This window comes from Saccostrea cucullata, unplaced genomic scaffold, assembly GCF_032062105.1.
Source record: "Saccostrea cucullata isolate Sc308-1 unplaced genomic scaffold, CSIRO_AGI_Scuc_v1 ctg43, whole genome shotgun sequence".
Classification (NCBI taxonomy): Eukaryota; Metazoa; Mollusca; class Bivalvia; order Ostreida; family Ostreidae; genus Saccostrea; species Saccostrea cuccullata.
This window is the reverse complement of record NW_026934231.1, coordinates 1,099,816-1,112,856: the sequence shown is the minus strand read 5'-3', so window position 1 is coordinate 1,112,856 and position 13,041 is coordinate 1,099,816. Positions and strand designations below refer to the sequence as shown.

The following is a 13,041-nucleotide window of genomic DNA, read 5'->3' as shown; positions in this document are numbered from 1 at the left end:
TCGAAAAATGAAAGTCATCACGATTATCATAGGTTTTGGGTGTTACATTGATTGTATTATATTGTTTAACGTCTCACTCGAGAATATTTTCAAAAGAAAAGGTTATGTTTCGAAAAAAGTGGGGATGGGTTCCCCCTGTTGCTGTTACAAACATGAATTGATTTTAAAAAAAGATATTTACATCTTACATATGTCACATATATGATTTTGTAATTAGATTACGGTCAGCTGTATAATTGTATTACGGTCATCTTTGCACTCTATACGTATAAGTTTAAGTGTTGGTGCATGGGGATTGGGTTGGGGGAAGTTATTCAGAATTTAAGGTTTTCTAAACATTAAAAAGATTGTTAATCAGAATGTTCTTTCCCCTTATAAATCAATAGGCGTTATATTTACTTCCATACAGTGACTCTGTAAAAATATATGTTTTTTATATTTAATGCATATTTAATGCATAAAGTTGCTTATCATTTACTATCGAAAAAACGACAAGTCCCCCCTTTTTTAGAACATCGAATTTTACTTATCGCATAAAAACGTGTTTATATATTCTTAAAATGAATAGATTTTTGAAAATATGTGTTGCATGTGTGTGGTTTCATTTTATATTTTATGCAGTCAACATTTACTTGAGGAATTGATAAAGTTTAAAAGGGTATCGTTGTTTTTCGATTTTCATCAGGCTATAAATTTTCAAAATATTTTCGACTATCGTCTCTATCATTTAGACGCATGCTTTTTCACACATATCGGAGCGGTTTGATGATCGAGACTCATTTCCATTGTTTACTTTATTTATTTTCCGGGCGACGATTGGTGGTTACATCAATGTTTTCTTGTTTATTCACTGGAATGTGTTTGTTACGGTCATCATACTGCAAAATTTCAAAGGCGTTTTTCATTTATTTTCGCTTGTTCGGGTAAATAACAACTATACTAGCGTGGAGATATCATCGATGTCCGCTTCATCAATATCTTAAATTACTCATTCTTAATGAATAATGTCAAAAATTTTCAACCGATCGGCTCGGCCGGCATGTTTTGATGATCGTAATATATATATTACGGACATCGGCTTTCCTACAGTAAAAAATGATACTCCTATTAGTCACTATAAGGAAATATTACACATGAAACGTTATAATAAAAATTACATATAGACATTCAAAAGTTTTCCCTTGATAACGTTTTGCAACCACAAAATAATCGATTAAAGAGATTTGAAGTTTATTTTATTATCGCTCCATAAAAATACATCAAATATTTATACAAATGTAAAATTTAAGCTCCATATATGTGTATATTTATCTCCATAACATATATTACAAGCATTGTATTTGTTAGCTGATTTTAAAGGTTTTAATGCATACCTGAACCGTTACAAGGTGCACTGGATGATGACTGCGTAGAATGGAACTGAGCAGCTGGCATTGTTCTTCTACATTCAAAATTCTGACAGAAAAATAATGCTGTCTTGCCAAAGGTAATTCTTCTTGGGGAGCAGCCATCGACTGAAATAAATGAAAAAAACGTTTGAATTCTTCAGAATGAATTCTTCTGTCGCAATATGAATCAAATGTATTGCAAAGATGAAACTAAGACATAATGCAATGAATCGGGCATGTAATAGTTTTAAATCTGGTAAAGAGCTCATGCTAAATACAATCATTATTATATATACTGTCGAATAAACTGATTCATAATTCTATTGATTGTACGTCCGGTTTGAAAATAATTTACTTCATCTACCGGTATAGGGATTCAAAATTTGACTTTGATTCGGCACTCAAAAATTGATCATTTCTGTATATCTTCATACGGAGCTCTTCTTCGAAAGGAGATCAAAATAGTCTGAAAATGGCCACAACCACCCAACCCCTTTCAATTACATAAAAATTTTAATTTATCATACAGTCAAGGAAAAAGAAACATCTCAAGAATTAAAATTAATTATTTTACAAACCTTGTTTGCAGATAACATGTAGTGCTGTGCTCCATTCTCCGTCCCTGTGGTTCAGATTAACACCTTGTCCTATAAGAAAGTCTGCAATGCGGTAAAATCTTCTTTTCAGAGAGGATATCAAAATGGAATCTTTTCCATTTGCAGGATCCTTTAAATTTGCACCTTTAGATAGAAGGTATTTCACATGTTCTTCCGCAGTGTCTTCAGAAGAGTTTGAGATTGCCATGCTGAGAAGCGAAGTTCCTATCTGACTTTCGATCGTTTTCACTGACACCCCCCAGTCAATAAATGCAAGTAATTGATCTGCAAGAAAGAGATACATAGGACAAAATCCAGGAATAGTTATATACACAAATACACCGGCCACCAATGCAAGAATATGAGACATTGTTTTAATCAAAGAATATTTACATTACAATACAACATTTTAAAATTCTTGGAACTGAAATAAAAGTTGTATCTTTTAAAGAACTATTTTTAAAAATTGCTTAAATTTTCAAGTATGTTATGTAGAATTTTTATAAGTATTACATTTTTTCAATGAAGAATACAAGTGTTTAGAAGAAAGATAACTCCTCACATATATATATAATTTATTTTTCTTACAACACATACATGTACCACATGTTGTGATATTAGGAAGCAGCGCTTTATGATGTTTTCTAACATGGTTTTAACAGGTAGGATACTAAGTATTATTTTCATATACACCTCCTATTTTAAAATGTATTTTGTGATAATAAAACGTTACTCTTACTGTTCTTCGTGTAACATTTCTTCACAATCTGTCATTATGATCTGACATAAAAATATTTCTGAAAAATTAAGCAGCATCAAACTATTTCCCATGTGGCTCTAATGTTATTGTTGTTAATTAAAATCAATACTAGAAATTTTAAATTTTCTAAATGAAATTTGTTTCTTCAAATGCTCGGCAGGCTCACCGCGCTAGTTTTTGCTTAGTTTGCTAAAGAAGAAACTTCCACATCGGCTGGTCGTGCGAGGGGGTGCAGCACAGATGTACGCCATCTGGACCCAGATAGTTTAAAAGTGCATGGACACAGATTTGAAATTAATGTTTTCTGTATAATATTACGACTTAGTTATTCTAATAGCAATTCACGCAAAAATAAATTAAAAATCTTATTTCATCTAAAAGTTATTAAATTTTTTTAGGCGGGTTTGATTGACACATCCTTCCACTTTCACAAATTTTAATTTTATTCTTAATACTTAGGAAAAATGGCAATCTTGTTGTGTATAAATGAAAAATATTAAAACTGTAATCCAGAAAACGCAGAGTAGAAATCTTGTTGTGAGCAGACTTTAACAATATGAACACACCTGGTGAATCGTAAACATCAATAATAACAGAGCTCGTGCCCTGTTTACAAAAAATTTGTACGTTTCACGACTGTGATCAATTTGCCAAACTCTATACACAACACTTAGCTCGGAATGAAGTTGTTTTGCTTTTTCACATTTCTACTCTGAATATAATTATTTTTCTAGATTTAAGTTTTAATATATTTCATTAATACTCAACAAGATTGAAACTTTTCCTAAGTATTGAGAATAAAAGTAAAATTTGTGAGAGTGCAAGGATGTGTCAATCAAACCCATCCAAAAAGTTTTAATAACTTTAAGATGAAATAAATTTTTTAATATATTAATTTTTGTGTGAAATGCTATTAAAATATATAAGCATGATATTATACAGAAAATATTAACATAAATATAAAATTCTTGGATTTCTTTAGGAAATATCTTCGAAATATACGTGATTCCAAAAATGCTGTGGTCAGTGCGGGAATAAAATACAAGTGATCCGCTCAGCTGACCACGTGATCCTAGCCCGCTAATCATTGGCTTGAAATTTCGCATTCCACCGGCGTGAATATTACATAAACCATCTCACACATGTAAATACAACGTATTTAATACATAAACAACGCGTTTAATACATAAATTCAATTATAATCAAAATTGCTGTTTTATAGCAGAGGACCAGGACCCTTTAAATGATGATTAATCGATTTTTATGAAAGAAAAATATTCAGTCGGTGGAAGTATATGAAAATTAACATACATAATATGGAACATTTTAAATCAGAAAATGTAATAATTTGGACTGGAATGAGTAATAGCTAATAAATTGTATATCCATTAAGATCCGAGGTTATCAGCACTGATTATAGGGCATAAATATCCACTGTTTTCTAGACTCGTAAAGATACGAACTCTATATGAATCTCTGTATCGATTAGAAATGAAATACTTACCTATGCTTTTACAAAATTCAATAGCTGTCTTTCCGGGACATCCTCTGTTAATATCAGCACCAGCCTGAAGGAGCGACTTTATCACATCTCGACTGGCATTACCTTCTAAGGCAAATTCAATCACAGAATATCCAGTGCTGCGGTCCATTTCGTTTGGACTAGCTCCCAAAGCTAGAAACTCGGGAATTAGTGTAGGGCATCGCCAAGCAGCGAGACAAAATGTAGAAATCCACATTTTTTTTGGATAATGTAATTTAATCGAACCGGAAATGTCCACACCTGCACGCATCAAAACAGTTGCATTTTCTGTTAAACCACGTGAAAGAGCAAGGTGAATTGGGCGTTGCCCACGCCAGATTTCGTTTTTATTTGCTCCGTGGTTTATAAGTATTTGTATCATATTATGATATCCACATTGCATGCTTACCCACTGAATTGCTTTGAGAGAGTTTAGATATCCAAAGTTCACATCTCCTCCAAGTTGACAAAGAATGTCTGCTAACTCGCACCTATTTAGGGAAACAGCTTTCAGTAATACAGTAAACCCATCCCCTTGAATTCGATTGATATTGAATTTTCCTTTTGATGCGAGACATTCGATTAAAACTTGCGCTTCCTTTTGATTTTCTTCAAATGAATCTGCCACAAAAGAGAGCATATCATTTCCATTGTTCGAAAAAGTATGAAGGAAATCGACATCACTGCATTCCTCTAGAATAAACTTCATAACATCTAGATTTTTGTTTCCACAAGCGTAATGAAATATATTCGTCCCGTCCAGTTTGTTGATGTACAAGTCCCCGCCATATTTTACCAAAATTTTCAAAATGTCAGAGTTTTTAGCACAACAAGCCAGATAAAGTAAAGGTGTCTCTTCTAAGCTTCCATAAAGTGTATAAGATTTCTCAAAAACATCATTAATATTAAAGTCCGTAGGAAGGGAAACACATATCTGCTCAAGTTCTTCAACATTTTCTTCCATAACAGCTCTGATTAACTTTCGCTCAACCGCACTGAACTGAGGTGAGACCATGGACTCCATTTTATTCAAGTCTCTCTGTGCTTTTTGTACTTCAAACAAGGAAACTGTAAACTTTTTTGCGACGCAGTAAATGTATAGCTACTCATACAAGACTTTACTATACTTTTAGATAGATTAAATCGAAAGTAGATGGACAGAAGCTAATAGATATATATAAAGGGGTACATCTTACGTTTTTTATCCAAATTCGTACCCAGCAAAATAGTCCTGATAACTGAATATCTTGTATCAATTGGTTCAATGCATAAAAAGCTCTATCAGAGTTATGGCGTCATTTCCAAGTATTTTGTTAAAATGGAAAGTACGTATTACATGTAACAATAAATAGATCTAGTTGGTAACCAGCCAAAAATATTTAAAGCTCATACTCGGAAACGTATAACCACCTCGTGATGTGTTTTCAAAATGGCAAATATATAAAATGTATATAACGTCAAATTCTGTCGACTTTTTAGGAAGATTAGTAAATTACGATGTACTTTGGATGATATAACCTCCCTGTTAAGATTTTAGTTCTTGAATTTGATCATAGCATAATACTCTTTTTTGCTCAGTAACATTTGTTGCAATTAATAAAATGCATAGAAATATTCTTACAGTTTAATATAAGGAGATTGTCTAATATAATTCCATTTATAAGGATTTCACGTCATTTTTTTGTAAACTTCTTTTCTTTTAACAAGATAGTTAACTTTAGTTTTTAGTCTTACGTTTGAGCAACAGTTTAATTTTATTGAAATATAAACATTTTTTTTCTTTCCTTGCCTACTGCTCCTATCAACTGGAAAGCAGACAGAAATATACTGGCGATGCTATATCCCCTCCGCAACTAGTTGCCAAGGGAATAACAAGAATTTTGTGAAATACCGATGGCATTGCATAACGACAGTTAATCTTTTTTCAACTCCAGGGCCCAAACTCCAAGGTCGTGGTAAAGAGAATTAAAAAACCAAAGAAAGGTACTCTCAAAAGGAAAAACCCCCTTGAATAAGTCAGACAACAATCAACCGTCAAAAAGATATAGCCAAGTGAATGTCACGAGAAATATATGTGTAAAATATGAGAGCCCTAAAACCAACCGTTCAGAGGGTTTTTGTCAAAAATTAAAAGTTTCAAACTCCAAAGTCAAAGAGTCAAAATTGTAAGTATCCAAGAGATGGCCTTGCCACAAAGATGTACATGTACATGTGAAAAATGACCTACTTTTAAAAAATAAACCTTGACCATAACTTTTAAAGGGTAAGAGCTAGTGCTTTAATACTTTATATAATTAATCCTTGTGACAAAACCTTTCATTTGAAATCAAGACCTTTGACCCTTTGACCTTGACCTTAGAGTTTGACCTACTTTTAAAAAATCTTAACCTTGGCCATAACTTTTGAACGGTTAGGGCTAGAGCTTCCATACTTCACATATGTATTTTTTGTAGCAAGAGCATTTATTGGATTCAAATAATATTGACTTTTTGACCTTGACCTTGGAGATTTCCGGACTTATGAAAAAACATTAACATTGGCAATTTTTTTTGAAGAATAAGAGCTAGGGCTTTCATACTTCACATATGTAATTCTTGTGACAAGACCTTTCATTCTATACCAATAACCTTGACCTTCTGACCTTGATCATGGAGTTTAACTTACTAGTAAAATCTTTTTAACCTTGGCCACAACTTTTGAATGGATTGGGCTAGGGCTTCCATACTTCAAATATGTGATCTTTGTGGAAAGACCTTTCATTGGATACCAATAACCTTGACCTTCTGACCCTGATCTTTAAGATTTCTGTACTTATGAAAAAACCTTTTGCCTGGCCATAACTTGGGAAGAGATTGTGATAGTGCTTTCATGTTTTACAATTGTATTTCCAGCTAGGAGACCCTCTTTGGGTACCAGTATATTAAATTTGAATCTAAGAAAAGTTTAATTTTCACTATGTTGCCATACGGGGGCATCAGTGTTTCACAAACCACAGGCACCTGAATTTTTATCAATAAGTCGCTTATTAAGCCAAATATCGAAAAATTCTACCCCCTCTATATATAAATACACTATATATAGAGGGGGTAGAATTTTTCGATATTTGGCTTAATTAGCGACTTATTGATAAAAATTCAGGTGCCTGTGCACAAACAAACACATCTTGTCTACCTTGCTCTGCGGCGTGTTTTTGAGTTTTCAAAAAAATCCGTTGTAATTAAATAGCATTCCAAGATAATTAAAATCGTCAACAATATCAACTATATCGTTACCATAGGTCCAATTTTCATTCTCTCTAATCTTACCACCATTTCTGAAAAAAAAAATATTTTTGTCTTTTGAATATTAACTTTAAGATTCCACAGAGTAGCGTAATTACATAATGAATTCAGCATTTGTTGTAAACCCTCTGGACTTTCAGACATAATCACCATATCATCTGCATACAGATGAAGAAACAAACTTATTTATTGTACATCTATACATTGACAATTTTCTTTAATAAATTGCATCTCAAAATCATTTACATATAATGAAATCAATAACGGGGAGAGTGTTTAACCTTGCATTAGTCCGGTATTACTAGTAAAATACTCACTAAATAAGCCATTGTATTTCACACAAAATTTTATACTTTGATACAATGCTTTAATTATTTTAAACATTTTCCTTTGAATACCAATATCAAATATTTTCCTCCACAGTTGATTCCATCTATAGAGTCAAAAGCTTTTTGATAATCGATGAAACAGCAGTATAAACGCTTTTTCTTGCTCAAGTATTTGTTAATTTGTTAACTATTCATTTTCATTTAATCTATATTGTAAATCAGTCACTTTTTCTTCCATCTTTGTCTTTTCTCTCCTCATGTACCCTACCCATTTTGACATGTCTTCGATCATATTTGAATGTCTTCTCATCTCCCTATCGAGCCTCTTTATGTCAGATCTGTCAAGCTGCATATTGAGCTGTTATTAAGTCCTCCGCATTTTTTTCATTTGTCTGAATTAAATTATTCAGGGTATTCGCATTACTTGTGATAGTTTGTTTATTTTGTTCAAATGCTTGGTTCATGAAATCCATCGCCTTTTTTACATCACCCATCCTCTTTTCTACTTCAGCCACTGAGTTTTTGTTACCTTTTTGATCTCAAAGTCGAAATGATTAAGCTTTGTTTCGATCGAGTCAACTTTTTTAGTAGAATAAAATCTGTCCTACGAAAAATAATACACAGGGATCAAAAAGGGTTTATACCAGGTAGAAATATATCAGAAAACACAAGACTGATTTATGATATTATGAACTATACTCAAGTCAAAAATATCCCTGGAATGATTCTTCTTATTGACATTGAAAAAGCTTTTGATACGGTGTCTTGGGATTACTTATTTAGAGTAATGAAATTTTTCAGTTTTGGAGAATCTATTAGAAAATGGGTTCAAGTTTTTTATAAGAATATTACAACAACAATTAATCAAGGTGGTAACTTATTAAGATGGTTCAGTAATGAAAGAGGTTGCAGACAGGGAGACCCAATATCTCCATATTTATACCCCCCGCTTTTTGATCTGACATATATTTTGGATTTTCCAGAGCAAAACATGAACACTGCCATTTTATTCATATGGGAGGCGGGAGGTATCGTTTAGTGAGCTCATTGCTCACAGTAACTCTCGTTATTCTTATTATGTGCAGAAATATTGGCAATAAAATTAAGAGGCAATGAAAAAAATTACAGGTATTAAAATTGGAAATGAAATGCATCTTATATCTCAATTTGCATATGACACATCCCTTTTTCTAGACGAAACTATAAAAACTTTAGAAATAACTCTACAGGAGCTTAATGATTTCAAACATATGTCTGGTTTAAAAGTTAATTATACTAAAAATCAGGTTATTTGGATTAAAAGCAAAAGGTTTTGTGAAGAAAAGTTAATGAATAACACAGAGCTGATTAGTGGAAGTAAATTCTTTCAAGTTCTAAGAATAGAATTTAATGTTGATTTAGAGCAAATGCTAAAAGCAAATTACAACTCAAAAATAAAGTCTATTCAGAGTTTATTAAATCAATGGAAAAGAAGGAATCTCACGCCATTAGGATGAATAACAGTCATCAAGTCTCTAGTTTATCCTTAAAAAACCCACCTAAAATAAACTGGAAAAACTAAATCATATTTTTTTCAATTCTTATGGGATAGCACAGTTTCCAAAATAAAAAAAAAACAGTTGTTACTCAAGAATATGTGAATGGGGGATTGAAAATGGCTAATATTGAACATTTTAATGCAAGTATGAAAATATCATGGATTAAAAAAATCTTAAAAGATAAAGCCAAATGGTAGTCAGTTATTGGATCAGATATTAATATTTCGCAATTGATTTTCTTGCAGCGAGTTAACAAGTATAAAAATCAGTTTAATTTTGGATTGATGTTTTTAAGTCATGGAAACAGCTTTGTTCATGTTATGAAAAGGAAAACATGGCCAAAGAAATGTGCAAAAATGTTTTATGGTTTAATGAAAATATTAAAGTGAATAAAAAGTCTCTTTGTATAAAATCATGGTTTGAAAATAATGTTCATACTAATAATTCGTTGTTGAATGAAGAGGGCAAGTTTATGACCTAAAACAATTTCATTATTGTATACAAAAATGTAAAAACAGACTTTTTAGAATTTTTAAGTGTAACACAAGCAATTAAAAAAATCTATGAGAGACTATTCAGTTACAAACTTAGATAAAGAACAAGAACCTTTTATTCCATTAAATATTATACATCTTGTTTTGGATAATAAGGGAAATAAAAAAAATGCACATAATTCTATATGATAGTGGAGAAAAGTCCACTGGTCAAAAAATGGGATCAGCAGTTTCTAATGTCAAAGCAAGAGTCACTGCTGGTAAAATCCAAATCGTGAAAATCTTGATTTCGGACACCGGCTACTATTGGTTTACATCAATGAGGCAGTTTATGTCAACTAAACGATCAGAAATTATAGAATATTTTACGAAGACGTAATTGTTATTATTATACTTTCATGTTAAATACTAAAATCTGATTGGTTTAGACGCAGTTAACAATCCGTTCGATTACCCTGAGCCTTAGCAACACACTTGACAACGGGTAACACAACGGTAATGCCACATGCGTGGAAATTATGCGCGTACGGTTCACCGCAGAATTCTCAAAAGGTCAGTTGCGCGTTTGAAAGAACTGGAATAAACTTGATGTCAATAAAAGCTTGCGTCCGATATAGCTTACTTGAAAACAACAAACGACAGACGATACATGCTTGCGATTGTAGGAAACATGCTTGCGAGCCAGAAATAACGAAACTTTATATGATAATGACTCTAATTCGAGTATCAAACAAACAGTAAGGAGATTAGTGAACCGGTGAGTGAAAGCTTTCTATACATGAACGTAAAGACGATCGACGTTTTTTTTTTTGCTGACGTCCTAAATCAATAAGACATTCAGTATAAGAAAATGAATGGTGCCTGTTTTGGAGGGTAACATTTGAAATTGACACCCCTCGGAAAACCATTGTCAACCTCCGCTGACGCGTCGGTTGACAATGGTTTTCCTTGGGGTGTCAATTTCAAATGTTACCCTCCAAAACAGGCACCATTTATATAATGTTCAGTATGGTTTCACGCAGTAGAATAGCTTGTTGGTTGAATACATATAAGGAGAAATCCAGTAACTGCTTTAGATTACACCCATTCAATGTATTTTACTAGATTATTCATATTAGCTTTTAAAATGTCAAACTCAATTAACACTACATTATTATACCCCCCGCTTGAAAAGTGGGAGGGTATATAGTTATCGGTATTTCCGTCCGTCCGTCTGTACGTCCGTCTGTTCGTCTGTTACGCTTTGGGGTACCCATCTCTTATCCGCAACTCCTCTCATACCACTGTAGGAAATTTAATGAAACTTTCACAGAATCTTCATTACATATTGCCATTGTGCACCTCCTATTTTACTTTTTGATTCTGACATATATTTTGGATTTTCCAGAGCAAAACATGGTCACTGCCATTATGTTCATATGGGAGGCGGGGGTACCATTTAGTGAGTTCATTGCTCACAGTACCTCTAGTTTGTGTTAAATGTGATATGAGTATATACTATATAAATCATTTATGATTTCCTATTTCTTTAATGTTTCACAAGATTAAAACTTTTGATGCAATATAAAGCTTTCTGATAACATTGCGAGTATGATTGCTGTATGTGCGACTTTTGGTCTGTGTAATTGCTACGACTGGCTTCTGTTCTGTTTCATAAGGTGCGACGTTTTACTGCTGTATCATAAATTGTTTTCCGAGAAATACATTTAAATTTGAAATAGACACATCAGGTAGTGCACCTTTCTTGAATTAAAACCTCAAAACATATACTTCCCATTCGAGGATTGGTTGCTTCTATCAAATATTTAAAATCTATTGCATATAACCCCCACCCCCCAAAAAATAAAGAAACTAGAGGTACTGTGAGCAATGAGCTCACTAAATGATACCCCCCGCCTCCCATATGAATATATTGGCAGTATCCATGTTTTGCTCTGGAAAATCCAAAATATATGTCAGATCAAAAAGTAAAATAGGAGGTGCACAATGGCAATATGTAATAAAGATTCTGTGAAAGTTTCATTAAATGGGATGGGTACCCCAAAGCGTAACAGACGGACGGACGGACAGACGGAAGGACGGACGGACAGACAGACGGACAGACGTACAGACGGACGGAAATACCGATTACTATATACCCTCCCGCTTTTCAAGCGGGGGGTATAATAAATTGTTTTATTATGTGAAAAAATAAAGGATTAAAAAAGGCAAAATTCCTTCTGGTTAGTTTATATTGGATAACATTATTAAAATTCATGGACTTGTTTTACTAAAATATGTTACTGGAGTATATGTTCATTAAGACTCTATCCTAAAGTTCAATTTTAATAATTCCAGATTCATGCTGTAAGTCATCTTCGATTGACTTTCTAGAACTTTCTAGTTAAAAACTTTCTATGCATGCAGAAGAAACAAAAAAAAAGACCTTTGAATACCCCCTCCTCAAGGAAAATTGACCTCTCTTTAATAAGAATGAGAGTCATGACCCTACATGTTTTGAAGGGAATAGACGTTGATGCATGTAAAAGTGTTTTACTTTTATATCCCCTCCATGAATAATTTTAACCTTTGACGTTGAAAGATGGCATGGACAAGTATTAAATATTTCCAATAATTAACTTGTATGGAATATTTTAATATCTCAACAAAATATTCTCATATCTGAATGACATAAAGACAAGGATCTATTTATCAAACATGCAGACCCGTGACATTATTTTTCAATGTATATGTAGGAAGGATGAGGGTCGCAGGTGATTGACAATCCAAAAAAAAAATGTCAAATCTCGGAAGAACACAGCTCGAGAACTGTAGTGTTAACTTATGGTTTCATGTTTTCATCTTTGACTATAAAGACTTAAATATAAAACCATAACGTGTCGTTCTGCAGCTAGGAAGAACAGTCCTATTTTATCGTGTGTTGGGGACATTTCTCCTTCTTTGCTAGCCAAGGGTTTCTGACACGCTACTCTCCTCATAAACCCTTGGCATACGGTGAAGTCAAAAGACGGGATTGTTTTCGAATCAAATCAGGAATTCACAGATTGCGTCATCGACAGAAATAATGACGCGTGTTTAAAAAAATTAAATCAAAGTTTTTTTTTTCAAGAATATTTACCTGAGTTATGTTTAT

At 32.9% G+C, this 13,041-nt stretch overlaps 1 protein-coding gene across 1 annotated transcript; it reads right to left on the bottom strand.

The window, feature by feature from the left end:
* Positions 1-1,373: 1,373 nt before the first annotated feature.
* Positions 1,374-5,290, bottom strand: LOC134240255 (putative ankyrin repeat protein RF_0381; the record flags this gene model as incomplete). Its single annotated transcript, XM_062722345.1, has 3 exons — positions 4,249-5,290; positions 1,967-2,269; positions 1,374-1,514 (listed from the first exon to the last, which is right to left on the bottom strand). Coding segments are annotated over exons 1-3 (1,486 nt in total), but the record flags the coding sequence as incomplete, so codon positions are not given.
* Positions 5,291-13,041: the final 7,751 nt, after the last annotated feature.